We start from the raw sequence: 25110 nt of genomic DNA on the forward strand, positions 1-25110 counted from the left end.
GACTTCATGGTTTAAAACAAAAAATTAATTAAATAAGTTTAGTAAGAAGCAGCAAGATGGCTGAGTGGTTAAGGTGCCTGTTGTCAGGTCTGACTCTCTAAGTTCACTTTCCAGATGGAAAACGGGGTCCAACGTTCACAAACTGTCTTCAAATTTCCACTTGCACACACATATGTGAATACACACATTTGATAAATACATGTTTAAAAAGTCTAATGTCACATCTCTGGACATAAAGCATTGAAAGTCAGACTACAGTTTCTGCTTCTGTCACATTGTTTCCCTTCTTTAAGTTAAAGACAAACCTCAAAAGTAAGAGAGCTCGCTGGGGTCTTAAACTGTGAGATTTCAAGTGGTGCCTCCTTAGGCATTCCAGCCAGGCACGGGAAAGTGTTTCTACGAAGTCTTTGCCATCCTTTGTTCTGCTGTTTGCCTTAGAGTGAGATGCTCAACCCAGTCAGGTGATGCCTGAACAAAGGCCGAGAGATTTCCCTGCCTAACCCCGGGAACACCGCTGAAGCCTGTTTATTGCCCTGCCATAAGCCCTCTTGGAGGACATCTGGGAGCCCTCAAAGGAGCTGCCCACCCTTAGGAATGAGGTTATATGACTCAGTCCTTCATAAACCCCGTCAGGTATGATGAGAAAGCCATGAAGTTGTAGGCAGGCGGTCACCAGGCAGACGTCTCTCCCCTGGATGGGCTTCCTAGGGACATGATCGAAAGAGAGGAGGAAGTTTTCAGACTGGCTTTATGCTAACATAATGTATCTGGAAACTCTAGTCTGCAGTTAGGAGGAGGAGGAGGAGGAGGAGGAGGAGGAGGAGGAGGAGGAGGAGGAGGAGGAGGAGGAGGAGGGAGGGAGGGGAGGGGGAGAATTTTGGCATCTTCCTGCCGATTTAAATGCTAAATTGTAGTCATGAATAGGACTGAGATAGGACGTTCACTTCCTCGGAGACTGGGTAGAGGTCAGTATCAACGTTTCAGTCCAAAGTTACCTACATGATATTTTTCATAATACATAACATCTACCTTCCTGTTCTTAATCGAAGGAATACACAAAACTATCTAAAGCAGCAGAGAAACCGACGAGTAGACATACCCCTCCACTGGGGCTGGTTGTGAAATGCCTTTCCCATGCCCACCGCCTTTTTTCCTTTGTTAATTGTCCGTGTTTAAGAGGAGGAGAATTAGGTCATAAGAAAGATCACGCACACCCACCTCAAGCTTCACACACCTTGGGGAACGCAGAACAAGTCTGCACGAGTTGACCTTGTCCCCCCCGCCCCCCATTTTTATTTATTGCATTTTTTTTTCATTTAGAAAATGTAACACGAAAGGTACGTCTTCTCCCTCCCCCTGGTCATCCCCTGAAACAAGCCCTACTACACCCAACAGTATTTTATCTGTGAGGAGTCACAGCCCTGCAGTGGCCGACGGACAGCTAGAGCTGTTTTCTCATATTTTTTTCCCTTCTCGTCAGCACATTCAAACTACAACTTTATCTTGACCAGGTTGCTTCTGCCTGCTCAGCCCCACGTTCGTCAGCCTCCTCCCCACCTTCTCCCCGCCTTTTCTTCCTCCCTCCCCTTTCTCCTGGCCCCTCCTTCCAGTTGAGTCAGTGGCTTGAAACTTTTAAAAGCTCTGCGCTCCAAGTTAGAAAAACGCTTTTACGAGGTATCAGCACTTTTCTTTCATTGGGGGAAAGGCGTGAGGAAAGTACCAAACAGCAGCAGACTTTTAAACTTTAAACAGACAGGTCTGAGAGCCTGAACTCTCATTTTTCCTTTGACTTCAGCCTCCAAGGAGTTCCACCAACTTTGGCGCGCCGGCTTCACTTTCATTAAGTGAAAGAGTAAGTTTTGATAAAAAACCCGCTTTTACCTAATAGCGTCTCTTTCTGTCAGGAAAACTCTTGCACTGTGCTTTGTAAACGCGTTGCGTCTTTGGCTTAGGATATCGTAAGTAGAACGATGGTCTTCCAAGTGTCTTTGCCATTTCCACGTGCTGGTTTATATTTTGATTGTTTAAAAAGTTCCGCTGCTCGTGCAACAGGTAAAAGGCTCAAACTTTTTCCAGCTAGAGTGAAGGACCAACTTCCTAGACTTGGTTCTTTGTTGTGGAGCCTAATTTTCACTTTTCTGTAGTCCCTGATGGAGAAGGTGCTGCGGTGGGAGGGAAGGGGGGGTCCCCTCCGTCAACTTTGCCTAGCCTGCTTCCTCTAGTGCAGGACACTGCAGGCTTTTTCCTTTTTCCTCCTGAAAATCCCGTCGGCTGTTCTACAGCCTTGAGAAAGCTGGCTCCTTTTGTAACAGTGCTTTGTTGAGCCCCTGCCGCAGCAGTTGACTTCCACGTGGTTCTTCCTTAGCCTTTTTTCTGGATTAAGCCAGAAAATACGTAGATCGGGGTGCTGCGGGTAGGGTTTTTAGACCAACAGTAGTTACTTTGTGCGAGCCAGCGCGGTGCTACGGGACGAACCCCTCAGCCCACACAGCCAGCTTTTTTTTTTTTTTTCCCCTCCACGCTGGCAACTGCGGGCGCGAGAAATCTTGAATGGGTGGTGGTGACTTGGGGAGCGTTAGAGGAACCGGCGTTAGAAACAGTGTGTGCCAGGGTGCTTTTCCAAAACCAACTGCTAAAACCCAAGCTCCTAGAAGGAATGGGGAAAAGGGAATTTTGGAGCCGCGCTTTAGAAGGGGCTGCCCCCTCCCCACCCCCACCCCCCTTCGCCTGCCTGCCCGGACCTGTAGGGACTTCAGAGCTGTTGGGACAGTTTTGAATTAGCTTCTAGAGGGTGCAAAGCACTAAGCAAAAATGATGTTAACGTGCAGTTTAAAGGGGATCCGTCTTAAAGCTGTTATTTTTTTTCTTTATTTTTAAATTGGTAACACATTCTGTAAAGCACTTTGCCCAGTCTTCATTCTGTCCGGCCTAAATCCACACCGAAACGACTCAGGGTGGGTCTGTAGTTTTGTTTGGTTGGTTTTTTTTTTTTTTCCCGTGTACCAGACGGGCCGAGTCCTTTTGAAGTGAAAACTTTAGGGCAGAGGGTGGCACGGGCCCTTCCTGCCCAATCTTAGCATCATCCCGGGCTCGGCTCCCCGCAGCCTTCCGGCTTCGCGGTCCAGACCGCTGCCTGCGACGGAGGGGGGTTGGGGGGGAGGGGAGGCGAGCCTCGCGGCCGGACCGTCAGAGGCAGCAAGTGGTCGACTTTATTAAAGTTGTCAATCTGAAGTCTCTTCCCCTGCCCTCCGAGACGCCTTTTCGTGGTTTCTCTGCCTAAACTTGTCGGGTGGCTGAGTGGAGCCCCCGGGAAGGTCCCCTGAACACCTAGGGAGCCCGGGTGCTGGTAAATGCACTTGTAACACTCCTGGAAACTCTTGAAATTCCCCAAGAATGAGGCGGGGCGGAAGAAGGAGGGGCAAAGAAGACCCTTCGAGAAACCGTGCGACAGCTACTGACGTGTGCTGAGGCAAATCCGTTCAGGATTGGAAAATTCAAACCTTGACTTCCGAGCAGAGTTCTCCCCGTTAGTGCCCTCGGGTCCACCCAATGCTCACTGGGCATCTCTGGCAGAGCCTTGGCCGAGCACTCGGCGGCCCGCGCCCGGAGGTGAGCTTCCCTTTCCCTCCCACTACTGGGTTTTGAGGAGAGGAGAAGAGCCTACAGGGCCGACTTTGGAGGTGGGTTTGATTTCCTTTGTTCCCCAAGCACAATAGTAGTGACTGGAAGGTAGTGAATCTTACCAGTCCAAAAAGACCTCTGGGCAGCAACCTTGAATGGTCAGTAGCTTCCCATGAGGAAGCCTGAGGTTAATTTTTTCTTTTTTATTTTCATGAGGATTGATGAAAATAAAAGTGTGTTAAAGTAAACGAGGGCATAGACTGCGGGGGTGGGGTCGTACTAGTTAATTCTGCTGGGTAGGCCAAGTTGTGTGGAAATGAGCGCATTTACAGGCTGTACTTTCTGTCCTGGAGAGGTGTTGAACTCTGGATTACTGGAATGCACTCCCCGGTGTGTGAAAGCTTTGTGCATCTAGATTCGGGTACAGTGGGCTACCTGTCCCTTGCTGGGGTTCCAGGTGGTAGTGCTTTGGTACTCCACTGTCTAAACACACACCACATAGATGTTCTTCAACGTTGTCCCATCATCCTTTGAGGTTGGGATTCTTATTATTGCTGACCTTCCACGGGGAAATGTGGTTCTAAAGCCAGCAGCAAGAGGGGAAGGCTGCGTTTCCTTCCGCGAAGGGAGCAGAACTTGGTTGCTTAGCCGTCTTCAATTCCTGCAGAGAGAAGGGATAGCAGATACTCTGCTTTGCTTTATCACCGTATTGCAGAGGTGCAGTTCATGTGAATTGTAGAAATTTGTATGCCCCGAGGGAAGGGAACTATAGGAAAGTCACCCACTGATTAATACCTCGAACTCCACCTATCCTGATCTTCTACCTTCCCTTCATGATTCTGTTTGACTTCTGATGTGTCGAGGCTTATCCAGCTCACTAAGGAGAGAAATAATCATCTTGGGTGTGTCATCCACGTTTGCATTAAGTGTAGATGCTCCTCCCAAGCTTAAACATTCCTAGCTGCTTCTAAGTGGGAGGGTACAGATGTGTGTGTGTGTTGAATTCTTGGGAGAACTGGTTAAAATCTCCACTTTCCACAACTGTTAATGTACCATAAAGAGATGTGTGAGCAAAATGCCTTTTGCCAAAATCCAACCATGATTAGTTCTTGAAGTAACTGCCTAAATTCACGTCTCAATTTTCTGGTTGTCTACGTTTTTTTAGAAACTCTGTTGTTCCAAACAGTTCTAGTTTACTGCTTTGCTGCAGGAAAAAAAAAAGGATACCAAAACTAGAAGGCAGGATGAAATAAATTTACAGTACTTTTGAAAGAAAGAACTAATATTTTATCATAGTCTTATAATCTCACTCTTGCTTATTGAAGCAAATAGAGTCAAGCATACTAAGCCTGTTTTACGTTGACTATGGACTTGCAGGAATGTTTAGTGAGGCTATCTGTTTGGAGATGGGTAGGAGAGTAGAGGAAGATGAAATAAAAGAAAAATGGTTTTTGAAATTATTTGGGCGACAGTTAAATGTGGCTTCTGATCTGACACTAGCCCTCATCCCTAAGGTTCACCATCTTCCTTTGGGTGGGGTATCTTAACCACAGTTTGTTCTGTGGAGTCTGGTGTGTTTTGACTGTGTACAGAGAAGGCTATGTAGAGAGAATAGGACAAAGAAGCCGACCGGTGTTTCATATCAAAACCTGTGAAACTAGGAATATTAAGAAATTCCTTACAAAAGAATTGGGATACTCTCGGCCCTGTGTGTCAGAATTGGTAGCAGCAATGTTTAAAGAGTAGGTTTCATTGACAAAAGAGCTAAACATACTCACCTGGTGTAAGGCTGCAAAGGTTGAGTTTGATCTGATCTGGAGAAGTTTTTTTTCTGTGGGGCTGGATTCAACTCACGGTGTTGCTTGTGGACTCAGACTGTAAAGGTACTACACTTAAATAACTGGTTAACTCCTATTCAATACCATTTCTCACTGCGTCCTTGAAGTAAACTTTTCAAGCAGACGGTTGCTGTGACTATCCTTGTGTTAATTCATTAAAACACTCAGAACTGGGGGGGGGGAGGGGAGTTGGAGCATCTCTCGGAGGGTCTTAACCACCATCGAGGTCTCCTTGTAAATCTAAACAGCTCGAGAATGATTTGAAGCATGTCTTTTCAACCAACAGCAGTCTTTTAGCAAACTTGGAAATTTTAGATACTACTTTAAGCAGGGGAGAGAAGGCATGCAAAGCAAATAGCCTTTGCCTGGTGTAGACGAGTGTTTTGTCTGAGTGCATGAATGTACACAGTGTGTGCCTGGTGCCTACGGGTCCAAAGACGGATTTTATCCTCTGTAACTGAAACTATGTCATAGGCATGTTGGGAGCCCAAACTTTACAAGAGCAGCAAGTGCTAACTAACTGCTGGGTCATTTTTCTCCAGTCTCTCTGGCTTATTAAAGGAAGTTTTTGCTCCTTTTGTTTTGTTTTGAGACAGTCTTGCTTTTATAGACCTGACCCTGACCTTAAATTTGTCAGGATCCTTCTGTTTCAGCTTCCTAAGTGCCGAGATTACAGGCGTCAACCGCCCTGCCAGATGAGAATCCTCTGAATTTCCTCACAGACATTTATGTTGTGTGTCTTATCCCTGGGTACTGGGGGTGTAGTTGTGGGAGAGCAAGCTCCCTCACAGTTCTAGAGGAGGTTTCTGACAGTAAGCAAATGCATGTTATGTGGCATAGAGGAAAGCTGTTTTAAAAAAAAAAAATAGGACAGGGGAAACAGGAAATTCCGGGACCTGGGGAAGGGCTATTTCATAGTTCCTGCTCAGGAAAGTTGGCTAATGAGGGGAGAGACCTGAAAGGACAGTACAAATGCAAATATTTTGGCAAGTTGGGGAGACGGGAAAACTGAAGAGAGGTGAGTCAGGCTAAATGCTGGGGTGCCGAGCGGAAGCAGTCTCAGTCTGATTTCATCAGGAAGATAAAGCTTATTTGCACGGTACATTCAGGTATGTTAATTGTGTATGAACTTAAAACTGACAGATCTGGCTGCGGTTGGAAGCGAAGAGGAAGGATCACAGTGAAGCTTTTGGTATGAGGGGCAGGTTTCCTTGTAGAAGTTCAAGAAAAAAAATAATGGCAGGCAGGATTTGCCCTTAAGTTTTAGAGGCACGCAATAGTTTGCACTTGGCACACAAAGTACATAACAGTGGAGCTGTTATGGTACACAACTTTAGTTTCAGAACTTGTCAGGCAGAGGCGGGCAGATCTCTGAGTTCAAGACCAACCAGGGACACACAGAAACCCAGTTTACTAAACAATGGTGACAGGAAAACCCACCATGGTGCTGGAATAATTATTCTCTGCATTTGGAAGGCTGAGGAGGGTAACCACCCAGACACCAGTTTGAGGCTGAGGCGAGGACACTGGGGATAATGACAGGGCAGGGTGGGAGCACGCGCAAAGCAGTAACCTCCTCCATTAAATTGCCCATTAAGTGGCTTTAATCAAGAACTTCTACAGACATTTCCTTGTGCGTTTTTAGATGAAGGACCTTCATCTAAATTCACTTCAGTCATCCTGAGATGATTGCTACCTAGACATGGCGGGCAGATGGTGGTGCAAACCTTTAATTCCAGCATTCCAGAGGCAGGGCAGGTCGCCTTCTTACTCTGAGGGCAGCCTGGTCTACATACTGTGAGATCTTGTCCAGAGAAGATTGCTACTAGCTGAGCATGCTAGCATACACTTGCAATCTCAGCACTTGAGATAGAAGGAGGATCGGGGGTTCAAGGTCACCCTCAGATGCAAAGCCAACCCTAGTGCTAGAAGTGGGCTGCGTCAGACCCTTCTCAAAAGCTATGAAATCTCACTTTAATGACCCATAATTTTATTTCTTATCCAGCATTATGGTTGTCTGTTGGAAAGTCTGTACAATTAAAAGTCACTTGTTCTGATCGTGATGATATTGTAGTACCAGCAGCATGGGCTTCACCTGCAGCTTCTGTACGATGATTTGCTAAAACTCCAGGGAAAGACACAAAGTTGGCTAGTTTTAAACTCTCAGATAAATGTAAACTATTTTGAAGACAACTCATTTAGGTTAAACAGTTTTCATTCCTGTGATCTTGCAGTGGCAAGGAGTAAGCGACCGACAGAACCAGCAGATCCAAGAGTGACCTCAGTTCACAGGTGCCTGAGAGCTGCTGTCCCCAGATGCTCTGTGCCTCAAACTAAATATTTAGACGCTCTGGCCCTCTCTCTTTCCCAGATGTTCCGCCACTCGGAAATATTTTGGGCAGGAAAGCACCCGGGCTTCGGAGGAGCCCCTTCACCGCCTGGGACATTTGTTTTAAATAGTAATAAAAAAGAAAAAAAGAAAATCAAAGTCTGATTTCCCAGGGCTCCCCTTGCAGAAGTTCAGATTCAATCCACTCTTGAGGGACAGGCATGTGTGTCAGCAAATGCTGCTGTGTGACCGGTGTAGTTGGAGAGAGCAAGTGTGTTGTCGGGAAGGTCAGACTGTGTGCCCGGGGCATCTGGACTCGAGGATTGTGGAGAACTGGCAATCAATCTAACAAGGGATGCCAAAAGTTCTAGAGTGACCAACTCGGTCACTGCCAAAGGGATCACTTCTGCTAGGGGCTGGAGATCTAGCTAATTTGAGCACTTGTTTGGGCCTGTAATCCTGGTAAAGGTTTAGGCAGGAGGACCGTGCCCATCCATCTATGTCTATCTATATCTATAGGTTTTGAGGATAGCCTGGGCTACATAAGGCTGACTCAAAAGAGGAAATAAAAATAAACTGTATCTGAGAATTTTGCACAAAGCATTAACTTGGTATAATTGTAAAGGTTCAATCTGAGCATCTAGAAAGTGAGGGCACCGAGAAGCCTGTTTCCCCATGTGTCAAATAAGGCGTGTGCCCATCTTGTAAGTGTAGTTTATACCTTGAAGAAAGAAGGAAAGAGGGCAGTGCCAGGGACTCTGGGCATAACTAAGCCCTTTTTGTTATGGAAGAACACTACCGTTTCTGCTAAGAGCCAGATCTGGTTGTGAGCGTCTATATTCCAAGCATTTTGCGGGTGAGTAAGGTGGAAAGTTTGCCACATGTTTAAAGCTAGCCTGGGCTACATACTGAGATAGAATCTAGTCAGTAGTATCTAGCAAGGCCTCAAAAGGCCATTGTGCTGAAAAAACCAAATCCTCTTTTCTTTTTTTGCTAATATGGGCTGAAGAAGAGCCACAGCTAGCGGATGGACCTGTTGATTGGTGGTAGTGAATGGCTAAAAGCCCAGATGAAACCAAGTTTGAAGTCACAGATGAGGCATTGCATTGTTTGACCGTGTCTACGATAGTGGGAAAGACAGGTGTCTACATGTTACAGGAGCTAGGGTGCCCAAATTGGATAATTCGTATCTTATTCAGATGAAAGACTGTAACGACTGTAACTCATTAATGCAAATGACTACTGCGTGGGTGCTTAAAGAAAAGACAGCTTTGCAATTAAATCGCTGGTGCAATAAAACGAAGAAAAAATTACCCAGAGAACAGACTAGTGACCCAATTCACAGGCCCGGGCACTGGGGATATTTTAATTTTTTTTGTGGAATGTCAGAATTGTACAAAGGCAGGTTTCTTTCTCCAGAATATTAAAAACTTAATAATGAACTCCCACCAGCGCCCCTCAACTGTGCTTTACCTTGTGCCCACTCTGTCCTGAGTGTGCTGCTTGCTTGATCTCCTGCTGTATGACCGTGATGAGATGCATGCCAACTCTGTTTTCGCCACCCCAACTCCCCAGCGAGTGTATATCTGAGCAAAAGCAGATGACCCTGGCAGAGTAGTGCAATCTTTACAAACAGAAGTGGGGCCAATTTACACATCATCACATAGAACTGTCTGGATATGGCTCCAAAAGTTTTTCTTGTTTGTTTGACCCTGTGGACTACCCTTCAGTTCTAGTCTAGTATTTTCTGTTAAATTAGAGGCCCTTTTTACGTTCTCGAACCATTATGCTGTCCATCAAGATTAAATTATTCCCTTCTCCTCAAGCCTTTCCCTGGCTGTTGAACTCTGGGCTGTGCCAGCCTTCGCTCCTCTCTGTTTACACGTCATATACTAATTTCACTTTCCCAATTGTCATTTCACTGTCTGAAATACCTTCCAAAAAGTACAAGAGCCTTTTGTCTACAACTTTTCAGTTGCTGGGATGAAAATGCTACTTGCACGGGCCTGCCCACCCACATCTCACTGGTCTAGTTTTGGCACGAGTCTGGCCATCTTCAAAGGCACCCATGGAGTGGGGAGAGGTTCACAACCCTACCTCTCCCTCAAAAGCTACAGGCAGTTAATTATTAGATTTTTGACTACATCTTTCTGAAAGGCTCTGCTGAAAAGAAACCACCTCTGTGCCTAATGCTTCTTGCTTTGACCCTGGTTACAGGGCTTAACTTTGTTGCCCTTGTTGGACTGGAACATTGTATAGACCAGGCTAGCCTCATGAGCATAGTGATTCTCCTGTTTGTTTCTATATGCTCAGTGCATAAACTATAGGCACGAGCTTCCACCCCTGGCTAGGTCCAAGGGTTTACACTGGCTCAGGCCCAAAGCTCAGTAAAGAACTGTTAAAATGTAAAATACCAGAAGATGAAAAGCATTCTTTTTTTTTTCCTTTATTTTTCTCATGATGGGTTCTTTTCTGTACAGCCTTGCCTGCCCTGCAACTCACTCTGTAGACCAGTCTGGCCTTGAACTTAGAAATCCACCTGCCTCTGCCTCTCAGTTGCTGGGATGAAAGGTGTGTGCCACGCCACCAGGCTGAGAAAATATTCCGACATGGTCCCTTTTTGTTTATCAAGCTGTTAAGTAGAACTGGGACAAATTGAACTCGGTTGAAACGTGTACATTAGTCAGGAGGTGGAGGCTGAGTGTCAGGGTAGTCTCCCTCTCTCACAAAATCCTCCTGCCTCGTGCTAGGAAAGAAACCAAGTATGGGAGCGCATGCCTGGGAAGGCAAAGATAACAGTTGGGCTAACAGAGGAGAGCCATCAAAGAAAGAAAAACATACGGACGAACTTAACTCAGAATGTGCACAAAAAACATGTTTGATATATCGAGGAGAAACAGTTAGGAGTAAAATTGGGAGTAAACTGGTATAGCCTAGCATCTTGGGCAGCACGGTTGGTTGTTGAAGGTCCTTAGATCAGTCTTTACTTAGATGTCTATACTTTCATGATACAAGTCAACGTTTTGCTTAGACGGGTATACAAGCCCTTAGTCTCCCAGGAAAGAACTGTCCCCATTTGTCAGTCAAGTAAAATGAGCGAAGGCCTGTCAGGCCACGTGAAAAGGTGGTGTCCAGAGGTTGGTAGTGCATGTTGGGCTTGCTCTTCTCCCTGTAGCTGGGTACTCTAACTTTTCTGACTCAACTTCATATTTGGGAAATGCTGCCAGACTTGCACTGGGATCCTGTTTTGGTTTGGGTTGAATCTGCCTTATTTTGACTGACCTCCCCCAAAAAAGAAACTATATATATGAAACCATCAATTTACAGTCTATAATCAGAGTTGTTTTCTTGGTTTTTGTTTTTTGTTTTTTCTTAGGAGGTGCCCAGACATGGGTGACTGGAGTGCCTTGGGGAAGCTTCTGGACAAGGTCCAAGCCTACTCCACCGCTGGAGGGAAGGTGTGGCTGTCAGTGCTCTTCATATTCAGAATCCTGCTCCTGGGGACAGCTGTTGAGTCAGCTTGGGGTGATGAACAGTCTGCCTTTCGCTGTAACACTCAACAACCTGGCTGCGAAAACGTCTGCTATGACAAGTCCTTCCCCATCTCTCACGTGCGCTTCTGGGTCCTTCAGATCATATTCGTGTCTGTGCCCACCCTCCTGTACTTGGCCCATGTGTTCTATGTGATGAGGAAGGAAGAGAAGCTAAACAAGAAAGAAGAGGAGCTCAAAGTGGCCCAGACTGACGGGGTCAACGTGGAGATGCACCTGAAGCAGATTGAAATCAAGAAGTTCAAGTACGGGATTGAAGAGCACGGCAAGGTGAAAATGAGGGGCGGCTTGCTGAGAACCTACATCATCAGCATCCTCTTCAAGTCTGTCTTCGAGGTGGCCTTCCTGCTCATCCAGTGGTACATCTATGGGTTCAGCTTGAGCGCGGTCTACACCTGCAAGAGAGATCCCTGCCCCCACCAGGTAGACTGCTTCCTCTCACGTCCCACGGAGAAAACCATCTTCATCATCTTCATGCTGGTGGTGTCCTTGGTGTCTCTCGCTTTGAACATCATTGAGCTCTTCTACGTCTTCTTCAAAGGCGTTAAGGATCGCGTGAAGGGAAGAAGCGATCCTTACCACGCCACCACTGGCCCACTGAGCCCATCAAAAGACTGCGGATCTCCAAAATACGCCTACTTCAATGGCTGCTCCTCACCAACGGCTCCACTCTCGCCTATGTCTCCTCCTGGGTACAAGCTGGTTACTGGTGACAGAAACAATTCCTCGTGCCGCAATTACAACAAGCAAGCTAGCGAGCAAAACTGGGCGAACTACAGCGCAGAGCAAAATCGCATGGGGCAGGCCGGAAGCACCATCTCCAACTCGCACGCCCAGCCGTTCGATTTCCCCGACGACAACCAGAATGCCAAAAAAGTTGCTGCTGGACATGAACTCCAGCCATTAGCCATCGTGGACCAACGACCTTCCAGCAGAGCCAGCAGCCGCGCCAGCAGCAGGCCTCGGCCTGATGACCTGGAGATTTAAACCGGCTTGAGCATCGAGCTGTCGATTATGGAGGAGAAAAAAAGGTGCTTGCAGAACATGCACCTAGGGTGTTCATTTTCGTTCCCGTGGAGTTGGTACTCAACAACCTCAGCAATGAGGCATAGAAAACAAAGACATTACAATACCTAGGTTCCTTGGGGGTGCTTGGGATAGCTGGGCGGAACAGGTGGGGATAAGGGAGGTACACATTGATATTTAATGTAGAAGATTCAAAGAACTTAAATTCTAGTAAGAGTCGCATTGGGTGAACATAGATAAGGGCTTTCTCTCTCTGCCCCCATCCCCCAACTGAACCTTAAGAATGAGTCTGTGTACATGAATTGAGTGAGTGATATTTTTTTTTAATTTTGTTTTACTGAGATTCTGCGATAGCTTTGAGCAGAAATCTGAGTCCTCCACATAGCGTTTCCTTTATGAAAAGACAGATTGTCCTACATCCCCCCCCCCCAAAAAAAACATTCCAGTGTTTAAAAACTTGCATTTTGCAGGTAAGCTTCCCTGGTCTACCCCTCTGGGTGTGAGTGGACCTTGTGTTATTTGCTAGACACGATTTTCATTCTTAGTATCAATCTGAAGTTCAGACAAGGCTCAAAGAAAAACGACCGCCCATGTAGTTGCATCTCACTGGGTTCTTTGCTGAATCTGTCTCACCTTTGTGCCTTCCAAACATCATCCTCGACTGGTCCTCGCCCTCACCAAACGGCTTCTATCAACATTTTTAAAACAGTCATAACGTCATTTTTAGTTTAGTTTTTTTTTTTTCTTTTGAGTTAGCATCAGGGAGGTGAGCCATGCTCAAGATTTAACAATCGCTTCTACGTGTGGATGTGCGCATGTGTAAGTGTGTGTTTTGTCATTATTGGTACAAGCAGAGGCAGTCTAGACTCACAAATACAGATTTGAATCTAATGCACAGTGTTCAAATTTGAACCTTCCTAGTGGATTTTTGTGGTGTGGGCCAATGCGGTGTTTACATTATAGAATTCCTGCCGTGCAAGTAAAGCACAGTTTTTCCCTGAAAATTTTTTTTCCAGGTATTCCATTATGGATACTGGTTTTGTTAATTATAATTTCTCTCTCTCTCTCTCTCTCTCTCTCTCTCTCTCTCTCTCTCTCTCTCTTTTAGAATGTAGCAGTAATCGCCATTACTGAAATGAATGATTTTCTTTTTTTTTGAAATATAATCATTGATGCTTGAATGATAGAGTTTTAGTACTGTAAACGGGCTTTAGTCATTAATGTGAGAGACTTAGATGGGGATTGCCTAGAGTGGACTATCAAGTGAGCCTAAAGGAACTTTGTAGTAACTGGTAATCTGATTTTTTTTTTGTCCTACTTAACTACACATAACTCAGAACTTGTATTCTGAGTTTAACAGTCTTTTAGATTGACGAGCAACTTGGATGTTTGCACTAAGACTTTGTTTGAAACACTAAGGGGCGAGGGAGGTTTCAACAGTGCACATGTAACTAATTTATTTGAACTGTATGCTAAAGACACCAGTTTCTTCAAATGACTTTTTTTAAAAAAAAACAAAAACAAAACTCATCACAGATGATTGAAATGTCGAGTTATCATGTGTTTCCCTCTTGCGCGTCAGCTACAGAAAAGAGTTTTTGTACAATGAGAAACTAATGTGTTTGACATTCCACGTTAAACTGCTGTCGTGTTCGGCTTCGTAGCATGTAATGTAGACCTAGCCCATCCATTCATGTGCTCGGGAGAGTGTTCTTTATCCAATAAAGTTTTAATTTAGTATATAATAAAAATAGCCTGCATGTCTTGTATGACTTAAATCGAGATTGCCAAAAATAGGTCCGGTGATCATAATGCCTTGGACTAATGAAATTTACTTTTATTTTTTAATGGGTTTTGATGTTTTGCCTGCCTGTATGTCTGTGCGCCATGTGTGTTTGCCGGATGTTGCCTGTGGTGGCCAGGGGAAAAAAAAAGTATTAAACCCCCTGAGGCTTACAGTTAAGGTTAGTTGGGAACTGCCATGTGGGTGCTGGGAATCAAATCTGGCTCTTTGAAGAATAGCCAGTGCCCCTAACCACTGAACCCTCTTTGCAGCCCTAAGATTCCTATTTTAAAGAGTAATTAAGAGAGGTGGCAGAGGGTTTTTTGTTTGTCCTGAGTACAATCACCATAAGCCATGCTCTGTGCCTCATCTTTGAACAGAGGAAATAAGATATCCAAATGTTTAATTTGGAATACAGTTTCACTCCACACCGGGCCCTCCCAACACATGCACAGAATCGAACCTAGGTTGTACGCAAGCCTCTGCATTTCTCTTGCCACAGCTTCCTCTATACACGGAACTGTAAGCCAGGCCTTGTGATTACAGTTTTGGGGGAGGCTAAGCCCTCACATAGGTTGAGCACTTGCTTTAGCACCATCTGCACACAACTTTAATGAGACTTGTTAAGTTGTCCGCAACTACTGTAACTAGATTTTGGTGATCTTATTGAAAAATCTTGTGACGGTAACTTGCTGGTTACTGTGGGTGACATCTTTAACCCTGCACTCACGGGTAGAGAGGGGTAAATGAGTCTCTGGGCTTTGGAAGCAAATGTGGTCTCCAGTGCTCTCCAGACCAGCCAGGGCTACATAGACCAAAAACCAAGCAGACCTGAAGGACCCACGAAAAGTCAACCCTGTAAGGGGAAAGTGACTCTGGTCAGTTGATACTTCAGCCACAAAATGCAGTATCAAGAATAAATAAAATGTAAATGCCAGTAATATCAGCATACAAAGTAGCAACCAAAATAGTTGGGGGTCACCACAACATGAACTGTAAAGGTTTGCATCATGGGGAAAGTCAAGAACCGCTGTTGTAGAACGTGTGCCCAGCCTTTATGAAGTCCTAGGTTTGATCTTCAGTATATAAACTTGGGAGGTAATGGAGGAGGATCAGAAGTTCAAGGTATTGGGGAGGAATCAAAAAAAACTTTAAAGTGACAAAAAAATTATGGTCATTCTCAGCCACATAAGGCTGAAACCAGCTTGGGATCTATGAGTATGAGACCCTATTTTCAAAAGAACGAAACTCAAGAAGACAGAACTAGTCATGCAAAACCACTGTTAGTTAACATTTCTCTCAGCGTGTTAAAAGCTGTAGCTATACAGGGAGCCCCCTCAAAACTCCCCTTGGTTGCATCTCAGCAGAAGAAAGCAAGAATACTTAGGTCATCGTGTGTACAAAGTTTGAACATTCAGACGTATGTGAAACAGGGTCAGATTTAAGGATCATCGTTTTATACTCAGTGAACATCAGAGAAACCTTAATTTGTAGAAGAAACAACTTCATTGTATACTCACTACTAACAGCTATCAAGTGTTAAGTAGGAAATGACTGAGTGGTTTAGTTCCTGTCCCCAAAGCATACAAAATTAATCTTTACAGATATTGGAACACTTACGTTTGCTTATTTTTCTAATATATACAGGTGATAGTACATTTTCTGTTTTTTTTTTTTTTTGGGGGGGGGGGGGAGGCAGAAAAGCCATTAGAAGCCAACTGGGATAATTTAGTTGAGCTGTAACTGAACGATAGCTCCAGAGTGACGTAACACGACAGTCCTGCCCATAGTCACAAGGCCACGGGTTCAATCTCTGTCATTACACACAATTTTTATTAGTACAGATTTATTAGCGTTATTTATGTGTATGTGAGTTTATGGGTACCACATACATGCAAGTACCCACAGAAGCCAGAGAGCATCGGAACAGGCAGCTGTGAGTCCACAGATGTGGGTGCTGGGAACAGAACACAGGTCCTCCGCTGAGAGAGCTGTTAAGAGCTGAGAAACAGCCCCACCCCCAACACACGCATGCACACAGACACACACCACCGTTTTTAAAAGGTGACAGAATTGACTCATATCTTTAGAAATTAGAGGCCCAGTTCAATTCCCTTATTTTATTCGGTGAATTTTCACATTAGTCTCTGGATGTTTGGGTTAAGCTTCCAGGCCAAGGGCTGTTCCTTTATCATATTTTGTGAAAACTGCTCAGCTTCTCCACCTGCCCAGGGTGCTAGGGCCCCACCCACACGTTACCTCTTCTAAAAATTCCAGACGTCTTCAAGTTTCCAACATGCCAAAACAGCTGAACTTTGTGTTTGGAGAAAGAAAAAATAATAATGAAGTTGGAGAGCTTATTAAAATCTTAAAAGTGAATTTTCTCCATAAACGGCAGTGCACCAACAGTAGGAACGTGTTTATAGTCTATTGGCTCTGTGCTTCTGTTTTTACCTTCTCTTGATGGAGGCAAATATAATTGAGCCCCTGACATGTCAGAGTTTGCAGCTGGCAACTTTCAGAACTCAAGAGGAGACATGGAACAAACCGCACAAAACACTGCATGGAGAAGGCAAGGAAAACGGGGGAGCCCGTGGAAACGATGGTTCATTTGGAGGTGTTCAAAACGGTGATATTTTAAGTTAGTTCTTGTTTTGTTTTATTTTGTTAGTTTTTTTTCCCCCTCCTGATCACCAGATGTTTCTGGGAAATGACTAAATGCTTACTTGAGCTCTGATGTGTAGAGAAATTTCAGTGCCCACACACTTTCTCGCTGAATATAAACAGGCCTGGGAGGGACCCCTTGAATCCCCAACACACACACCCATGGAAAGCCAAACCCTCTGCCCCAGGCATTTAATGCACTGAGACACCTGCCCCCATACAATGTGGTTCATAATGGGGCCTATTTGAGAGTTTCTGCTGCACCCTTTCCAGGTAGTTTTAACTATGCTGACCTCCAGATTTGGTAAATCCGTATAGGAGAGGTTTTCCTTGCTAAGGTAGCAGAAACTCAGTCGATTATTTTGCTTTATTAGTAAATAAAACCAGGCACGCACGTCTTTAATCTCAGCATTGAAGAGAAGCAGAAGGGTTCGGATCTTTGTGATCTTGAGGATAGCCTGTTTTACGTAGTGACTCTTGGTCACAAAAAGAAGGAGGAGAAGGAAGAGGTAAGTAAACACTAACGCCAGGCTATTGGGACACATGCGTAACCTCAGAGGGAAAAGTTGACGATGGAGAATTCTAGATGGGTATCGTGGTGGGTGCTTTTAATTATAGCACTCAGCAGACAGGGTAGGGCATGCAGAGGCAGATTTCTGTGAGTTCCAGGTCAACGAAAGATGCAGTGAGACCTAGTCTCAAAAAAAGAAAAGCAAAACAAAAAAACAAAAAACAAAACAAAACAAAAAACAAAAACAATGAACCACACAAACAAAATCCACACGAAACAAATCAAGACAAGACAAACACAAACCTGGAAGTGCTAGTGAAGATCACACACAAGGGGTTACACTCACATGCCACATACCCGTGCACGGCACGTGTTTCCATGCACATTCAAACAAGCATGCATACATGCATGACATAAACATAAAAGAAGTACATTTTATTCACACACACACACACACACACACACACACACACACAATTCTACGAAATAAAAAAATCTATCCTCACCTAAGTAGCTATTTTGGCAGGTAGAGGTCCCAGCTTGCCAACCTAGCAACTTGCCAGTCAATTTCCTGGGTACTTGCACGATAAAAGGGGAGTACTAACCCCTGCCCTGTATTCTCTTCTCACTACAATAAAGTTGCAGTGGCAGGAATTCTCACACACGAACACGCAAATACATAAATATATAAAAAAATAAAATGACACCATCTTTAGTCACAAACTTAGAAAATTACTATAATCGAGCTTAACTTGAAGCCCTTTAGAAACAGAGGGCAAACTATCAATATTTGTTAAACAGAACCGGGAGCCTCATTCGTAGCCGGAGTGGCAGAGTCTGAATGTCCAAAGCCTAGCAAAACTCTGCTCCTGACACAGCCGTGGCTCAAGCTCATGTTTTTTTCCCCCCAACTCAGAGCCACTAGAATGCAATCTCATTGGAGCAGTTCTCTAGAATACGGACCTCAGTTCACAGAGCTCCTGACCATCAAGAGAAGTAGAAGGGTTTATATTCTCTGGGGAAGTGACAAGACTGTGGCAGTGAGACTTGAGCAGCAGAGACAGGAGACAAAGGTAACTCCAAGGCCAGCCTGGAGCCTAGTGAGCTCAGCCCAGCTGGGGCCAGGTAACAAGAGTCTTTCAAAACCCAGCAAAGAAAAGTAAGCATGGTGGAACATGCCTGTACCTGTAATCTCAGGATGAGGGAGGTGCAGGCAGGACAGACAATCAGAGGTTTAAGATCATCCAGAACTGCATAGTGATGTGGAAAACAACAAACTCACTAACTAGCTAAATAAATAGACACAAAATATCTTGGGAGAGCCATCCTACCTTCGTGATTTTAGTGGGGCTGAGAATGGTGGAATACACCTTTAATCTCAGCATTTGGGAGGCAGAGGCAGGTGGATCTCTGGGAGTTAAAGGGTAGCCTGGTCTATGTATTGAACTACAGGACTATGTAGAGTCCATGTCTTTTAAAAAGAACTGTATTTTAATGATACTAAGATGGTTGTAATTTAAGCCTAACTACATCTGGCATTCTGTCATGAATAACTCAGTGCATGTCAACATTATTGCAGAAGCCAGGCATGATGCATGCATGCGCACCTGTAACTTCAGGGCTCTGGAGGTAGAGGGAGGAGGACCAGGAGGTCTAGGGCAACCAAACCAAACAACAGCAACAAAAGCCAATGCCCCTGGTGTATTTTGTAGAACTCACAATTTATAATGTTTACTTCATAGTTCAAAAACAAAACCAGCAGATACGATAAAGTATAACACAGCCGAAGTTATCATCGCTTCGGACGAAAAGCTTCCAATCTGTTATTTTCCTCTGCTTGTGTTTAACTGCTTGAAGCTTTGTTGGTCTCTAATGGTGTGGAGAGACATGATACTTTCACCACACACGTGATTGTTGCTGACCTTTATTTTCTGTGTGTGTGTGTGTGTGTGTGTGTGTGTGTGTGTGTGTTTATGAGTATGTTTTTGTACATATATTTGGGTATGTTTGTGTGTATATGTGTTTGTGTGTGTTTGCTCATATGTGTGTGTGTGTGTTTATGAGTATATTTTTGTGTATACATTTGGGTATGTTTGTGTGTATATGTGTTTGTGTGTGTGTTTGCTCATATGTGTGTTTGTGTGTGTATGTATACATGTATTTGTGTGTGTGTGTATGTGTGTGTGTTTGTATGTGTTTATGAGTATGTATTTGTGTATATATTTGGGTATGTTTGTGTGTATATGTGTTTGTGTGTGTGTTTGCTCACATGTGTGTTTGTGTGTGTGTGTATACATGTATTTGTGTGTGCGTTTGTGGAGTTAGAGTTCTATAACTAGCTTCTAACCTTAAACCTACAATTGAGGTTTAAATGGATTAAACATGAAGCTTTTTTTAAAAAAAAAATCAAGGGCTGGAGAGATGGCTCAGTGGTTAAGAGCACCCGACTGCTCTTCCAGAGGTCATGAGTTCAATTCCCAGCAACCACATGGTGGCTCACAACCATCTGTAAAGAGATCCGATTCCCTCTTCTGGTGTATCTGAAGACAGCTACAGTGTACTTATATATAATAAATGAATAAATCTTTAAAAAAAAATAAAAAAAATAAAAATAAAAAAAATCAAGTTCTTTCCTTTCTTTTTCTTGATCATATTTTAGAACCATCTTTGATTAGATTCCTGTGGCTCATCTGTGAACTCAAGCACCCTTCATGCAAATACCTCGACACCCCCACATCTCAGCCCCACACATAGTTCCCTTTTAAAAACAAGTGCCAAGTGAAATAGCTCAAAAGTAACTCTGGGTAATCCAGCAGATGTTTCACCTTTGTAATTAAAGCATGCCACTGGGAACCATCAGGAACGTGTTGAATTTTTATCTTCCCTCAGGTTCTCACTTGTCTGGGGGACTTGAAGTATTTCCTAATTAAAGAGAACGAGAGAAGCAGGTGATCATTATCTAAAACTCCAAACGTAGCAAATGTGGGAACAAGGGTACTGCTTGGCGTGTGACCAGTGATTTCAGTCAGCGCTAGAGCAAGCTCAAACTCTAAACTGATGATTCTCCCTGATAATAAGCTCTTACGAGTGAGAAGAGCTAAAGAGGCTGTAATATAAACTGGGCGAGCGGCACACACCCCGAGTCCCGGTTTGGGAGCTTGTAGGCAAGAGGATCAGGAGTTCAAGGCTAGCTGAGGTTATATGCTAGGCTATCTTAAAGTGTAAGTATTTGACTTATACGATACAAGTAAGTGAATTAGAGGAGTTTTCAGAGTAGGAACCTGTTCACACGAAAATACATTGAAGTCGAAAGAACTAGTTGCCATGTGTACTGAAAGTGCCTTTAATCCCAGTACTCGGGAGGTAGAGGAAGGTGGAGGGTCTCTGTGAGTTCAAGGCCAGCCTGGTCTATACAGAGAGCTCCAGGACAGCTTGGACCCTATAGACCCTATCTCTGTAGACCCTATCTCAAAAAAACAAAGCAAAATAAAAAACTGTTTAAAAAGGAAGGAAGGGAGGAAGGAAGGGAGGGAGGAAGGAAGGAAGGGAGGAAGGAAGGAAGGAAGGAAGGAAGGAAGGAAGGAAGGAAGGAAGGAAAGAAAGAAGGAAGGAGGGAAGGAAGGGAGGAAAGAAGGAAGGAAGGAAGGAAGGAAGGAAGAAAGGAAAGAAAGAAGGAAGGAAGGAGGGAAGGAAGGAAGGCAAATTGGCTAAGACAGACATTCTGATAGAGAGAAGGGGAGAAAAGGTCATTGCACAGCTGTTGTGTCAGAGACATCTTTAGACTTTCTGTTTGTGCCAGCAGCGCGTCTGTTTGAGAAGTAAAGCCTTAAAGGGAAATGTTCAAGGCCAGGTTGGCTCAGTGGCAGAGTTCCTGCCTTGTAGGATGCCCCAGTTCTGACTACATCACAGGAGAAAGAAAATTAACATTCCGTCATTTTCAATCCAGTCTAAGACCTTTACTAAACTTACAGTTAGTGGTGGCAACGATTCATCCCAGAATGCAATGGGTGTCTCAGTTTTCATTAAAATATTCGTGAATGACTATGTGACTAGATGCCCCCACGACCTTTTTGAGGTGGCTACATTAAAGGCTGGGTGTGTTGGCAGGAGTTAGAAGCATGCAGATCTTCAGGGGTTCCAAGAATCCCAGGGCTTCTGGGGGATTTCCAAAACGCGCATGACATAAATTAGCCCCATTTTGAGAAGTGTTTGTAAGAGTCAGACACTCAGTGTGGTGAAGCAGTGTTACAAGCAAGGATGGGGTGACTGAAGGAATTGTTCAGGAAGATTTAATCATGTGTTCATCTGCTCATGATACTAAAAGGGAGACTTAAACAAAACTTGTCCTTTCTTGTTATTTTTAGTATCTTCTTCCCAAACCCAAAGACACTGTAAGGATCAGCGGATGTCCGTGCAAAGCTGTCCGGAAGGTTTGGACCTGTTATTTTTAACCATTGACTGCTACGGAGAGCACAGAACATGGATATTTTTCATCACTGATCTGGGTTTTACTTTATTTGGTTAGAAGTGGACCAGAACCTTTTTCTTCTCATGATTTTCCATGTCTATAATGTCAAACACAAATTTATTTAGTCTCTCTGGAAATTTTTCCTTTTAATATATGGACCTAGGAATTTTCGAAGCTGGTAGTTGTGGGAGCCACCCACATCCCCAGATATTTTGCTTTCTTTTGGGGACAGGGTCTCATTACATAGCGCAGGCTGTACCAGAACTCACAGTCCTGACTCTGCTTCCCAAGCACTGCAGTTATAGAAGCAAGTCATCACACCCAGCAAATTTACCTCAGGTGAAATAACTGTATAGCTTTCTATACAGTGACAATTTCATACTGCAAAGAATTATTCTTTCATCGTGTGATATTTTATTTTCCTCACTTGCCCTAATTATAAATAATAGTGCGGTGTTTGTGCATTACTTTGACAACGTGTGTAAAGTTACAGGAATACTCTTTAGCTGGTTGAATGCCCCGGGATCTACATCGACTGCTCCCCTTATGGCTTTGCAGTCATTGTGAGGATTCTTTATGTACCTGGCCTTCTCTAGCTCAAGACAGGAGGAAGCCTCCAGGCTTGCGGCAGTTAGTTACCAGTTCAGAAGGATATGAAGTCGTATCTGTCAAATTTTTCTGTGGGAAGACCGAGAACATTTCAGAGCTCTCTAGTCCATCGTCACTCAGCAATTCTTTTTTTGTTTTCTGCCTGCCTAGCTCCTTCACACAGAGAGCTATAATTAAAGGACAAGATAGATTTCAACACAGCAAACTATCAGTGTGAAGATCAAGTAGGTGAGTTTCCGTACTCCTGGGTTACTCCTCCTAATAAGCACAAGAAGTCTTCATCATGGATCCTATGCCCTTGCTTAAAGTCTGTCTGTTTGTTTATTTATGGTTTTGCCTTTCTGGGGACAGGATCTGCACATGCCAGGCAAAGGGCTTTATAGCTAAGCTGTACCTCTTGGTCTAAACAATAGCTTGCAAAAATATAAGAAAATGAAAATTTATTACAGAATTTTTAAAAGAGTCTTTAAATTTGAACAGGAACGAAAACTCTTTAATCCAGCATCAAGACCCAAAACGAAACCAAATAAACAAAGAAAATTACAGGGGAAGCTGGTCATAGTGGCCAATGCCTAAAAACCCATCAGTCCTAAAGTAAGGCAGCTGCGTGGCTGAGAACACAAGGAAAGCTTGGGTTGTGTAACAAGACTCCATCTCGCAACAAGAAGGGTGGGTGAGAGTGGAGAAAGATAGTAGCTAAATATAGAATTTTCTTCTCCGTGTGTCCTGTAGTTTTGTTGTAGTTGTAGTTGTTGTGGTTGTGGTTGTTTTGTTTTGAGACAGGATTACACTTGTAGTCTTGATTGACCCAGAACTGGCTATGTTGATCAAAGTGGCCTCAAATTTGTAACCATGTGCTTCTACTTGTGCAGTGCAGAGATTACAAACTCGAACAGTGCTAAGTAAGAATCAAACTCAGGACTTCCCTAACGCTAAGCGAGCACACGACCAACTGAGCTACATTTGGGGCATACGCGTTTGCTATATCGTCAAAAGCATGAGAGACACTTTTATATGCAAATCTATACTCTTCATCTCTTAGTTATAGTTCATGGTGGGGTCTTCAGTGTAGTTTTCTTGGCTGCTGTTAGATATTGACCCCAGGACTGAGTACATGCTAGTCACTCTACCCCTGTCCTGTATCCATATTCCATCATACAGGCGAGTGATGACAGAAATTCTCAGGCACTGCTACCGTAATTTATGTGAGGGACCGTCCATGGCGAAAATATTTAATTTACTCCATAAATTGCTATTGTGTGTAGCATATACTAAACAACGTTGTTCCCTCTTTGAAATTTTAAGAAATATTAATTATAATTTTAAGAATTAGTGTAAGATTTTTGAACATTGATCTCACACTAAAGTTCAGACTAGCCTGAAATTTATCACTGAGCCCAGACTGGCCTCAAACTTGTGGCAATCATCCTGCCTCAGCCTCTTGAGTGCTAGAACTCACAGGAAGGAGCCACTACATCCAGCTTTTTTTTTTTTTCCGGAGCTGGGAACTGAACCAAGGCGCTAGGCAAGCGCTCTACCACTGAGCTAAATCCCCAACCCCGGCTTTAAACCTTTTAAAAACTGAGTTTAGCAATAATATTTTGTACATGAGTACCGTGTAGCTGTCTTCAGACACACCAGAAGAGAGCATCGGATCCCATTACAGATGGTTGTGAGCTACCATAGGTGGCTGGGAATTGAACTCAGGACCTCTGGGGTGAGCAGTCATTGCTCCTTAACCACTGAGCCATCTCTCCAGCCTCCTGTATTATTTTCAACAATAGTTTTTACTTTGAGCAGAGCTACCCTCATTAACCGTTTGGCGAAACATTGTTCCCATGGCACCAGTGAAGACACCCAGAGCAAGAAGGTGGGACGTCAGAGTGATACAGAAGAAGAGCCCTACCATGGGAGTAGAAAGAGTCACACAGATAATTATAGCGGCAACTGTGTAACAAAGTCTAGGCTGACAGGAGCAGCCTGCACAAAGCCCACGCAATTACAGAGAGAGCATGAGCCATCAGGTGATGGCCTTGAAGCCGACCCAATGGTCTCCAATCCACATTCAGGAGCTTTCCCAGGAAAGGAGAAGAACTAGGCCTTTCTAACTCTCTCCTCCTTTCTCTTCCACCTGAGGAAAACTACCTTTGGTTTCCCTACTCTGTTCTGATGTGAGAATGAAAAAAAAAAAAAAAAAAAAAGCTAGCGTTTTTTACATAACTTTGTTTTTGTAGAAATTTCCCAAACTATAAGAAATTTACAGAATAATTCTTCAGAACAATCATTGGCTCTTTCTTAATTTACCTTACTTAGTCTTCCTTTTGTTTAATCTGGTATCTTTGTTTCATTGATTCTCTCTCTCTCTCTCTCTCTCTCTCTCTCTCTCTCTCTCTCTCTCTCTTTCACACACACACACACACACACACAAAATTTGTTTTGTTTTGAGACAGGATTATTATGTAGTCTGGACTTACCTAGAACTCTCTGGGTTGACCATATTGAAAACAAACTCACTCAGATCCACTTAACGCCACTTTTTTTTATTTGTTTGCTTTTAAAGATATATTTATTTATTCTATATAAGTACACTGTAGCTGTCTTCAGACACACCAAAAGAGGTCATCAGATCTCATTTCAGATGGTTCTGAGCCACCATGTGGTTGCTGGGATTTGAACTCAGGACCTCTGGAAGATCAGTCAGTGCTCTTAA

The 25110-nt window shown here is 43.9% G+C and overlaps 1 protein-coding gene across 4 annotated transcripts; it reads left to right on the forward strand.

The window, feature by feature from the left end:
- The first annotated feature begins 1595 nt into the window (after window positions 1–1595).
- Gja1 (gap junction protein, alpha 1) lies at window positions 1596–14116 on the forward strand. 4 transcript variants are annotated; one of them, XM_039098413.2, is made up of 2 exons: window positions 1596–1674; window positions 11165–14116. In XM_039098413.2, the coding sequence occupies exon 2, from the start codon at window positions 11178–11180 to the stop codon at window positions 12324–12326; it is 1149 nt and encodes a 382-aa protein (XP_038954341.1). In that variant the 5' UTR covers window positions 1596–1674; window positions 11165–11177; the 3' UTR covers window positions 12327–14116. The 4 variants fall into 4 exon arrangements, with proteins under 4 accessions (XP_038954341.1, NP_036699.1, XP_063135023.1 ...); NM_012567.2 differs by having other exon boundaries at window positions 1670–1852; XM_063278953.1 differs by lacking the exon at window positions 1596–1674 and adding an exon at window positions 2863–3680.
- Window positions 14117–25110: the final 10994 nt, after the last annotated feature.

This window comes from Rattus norvegicus, chromosome 20, assembly GCF_036323735.1.
Source record: "Rattus norvegicus strain BN/NHsdMcwi chromosome 20, GRCr8, whole genome shotgun sequence".
NCBI lineage: Eukaryota > Metazoa > Chordata > Mammalia > Rodentia > Muridae > Rattus > Rattus norvegicus.

What these genes read in the sequence shown, in the direction of transcription:
- Gja1 (XM_039098413.2), top strand. Translation starts at nt 11,178, where the DNA reads ATGGGTGACTGGAGTGCCTTGGGGAAGCTTCTGGACAAGGTCCAAGCC.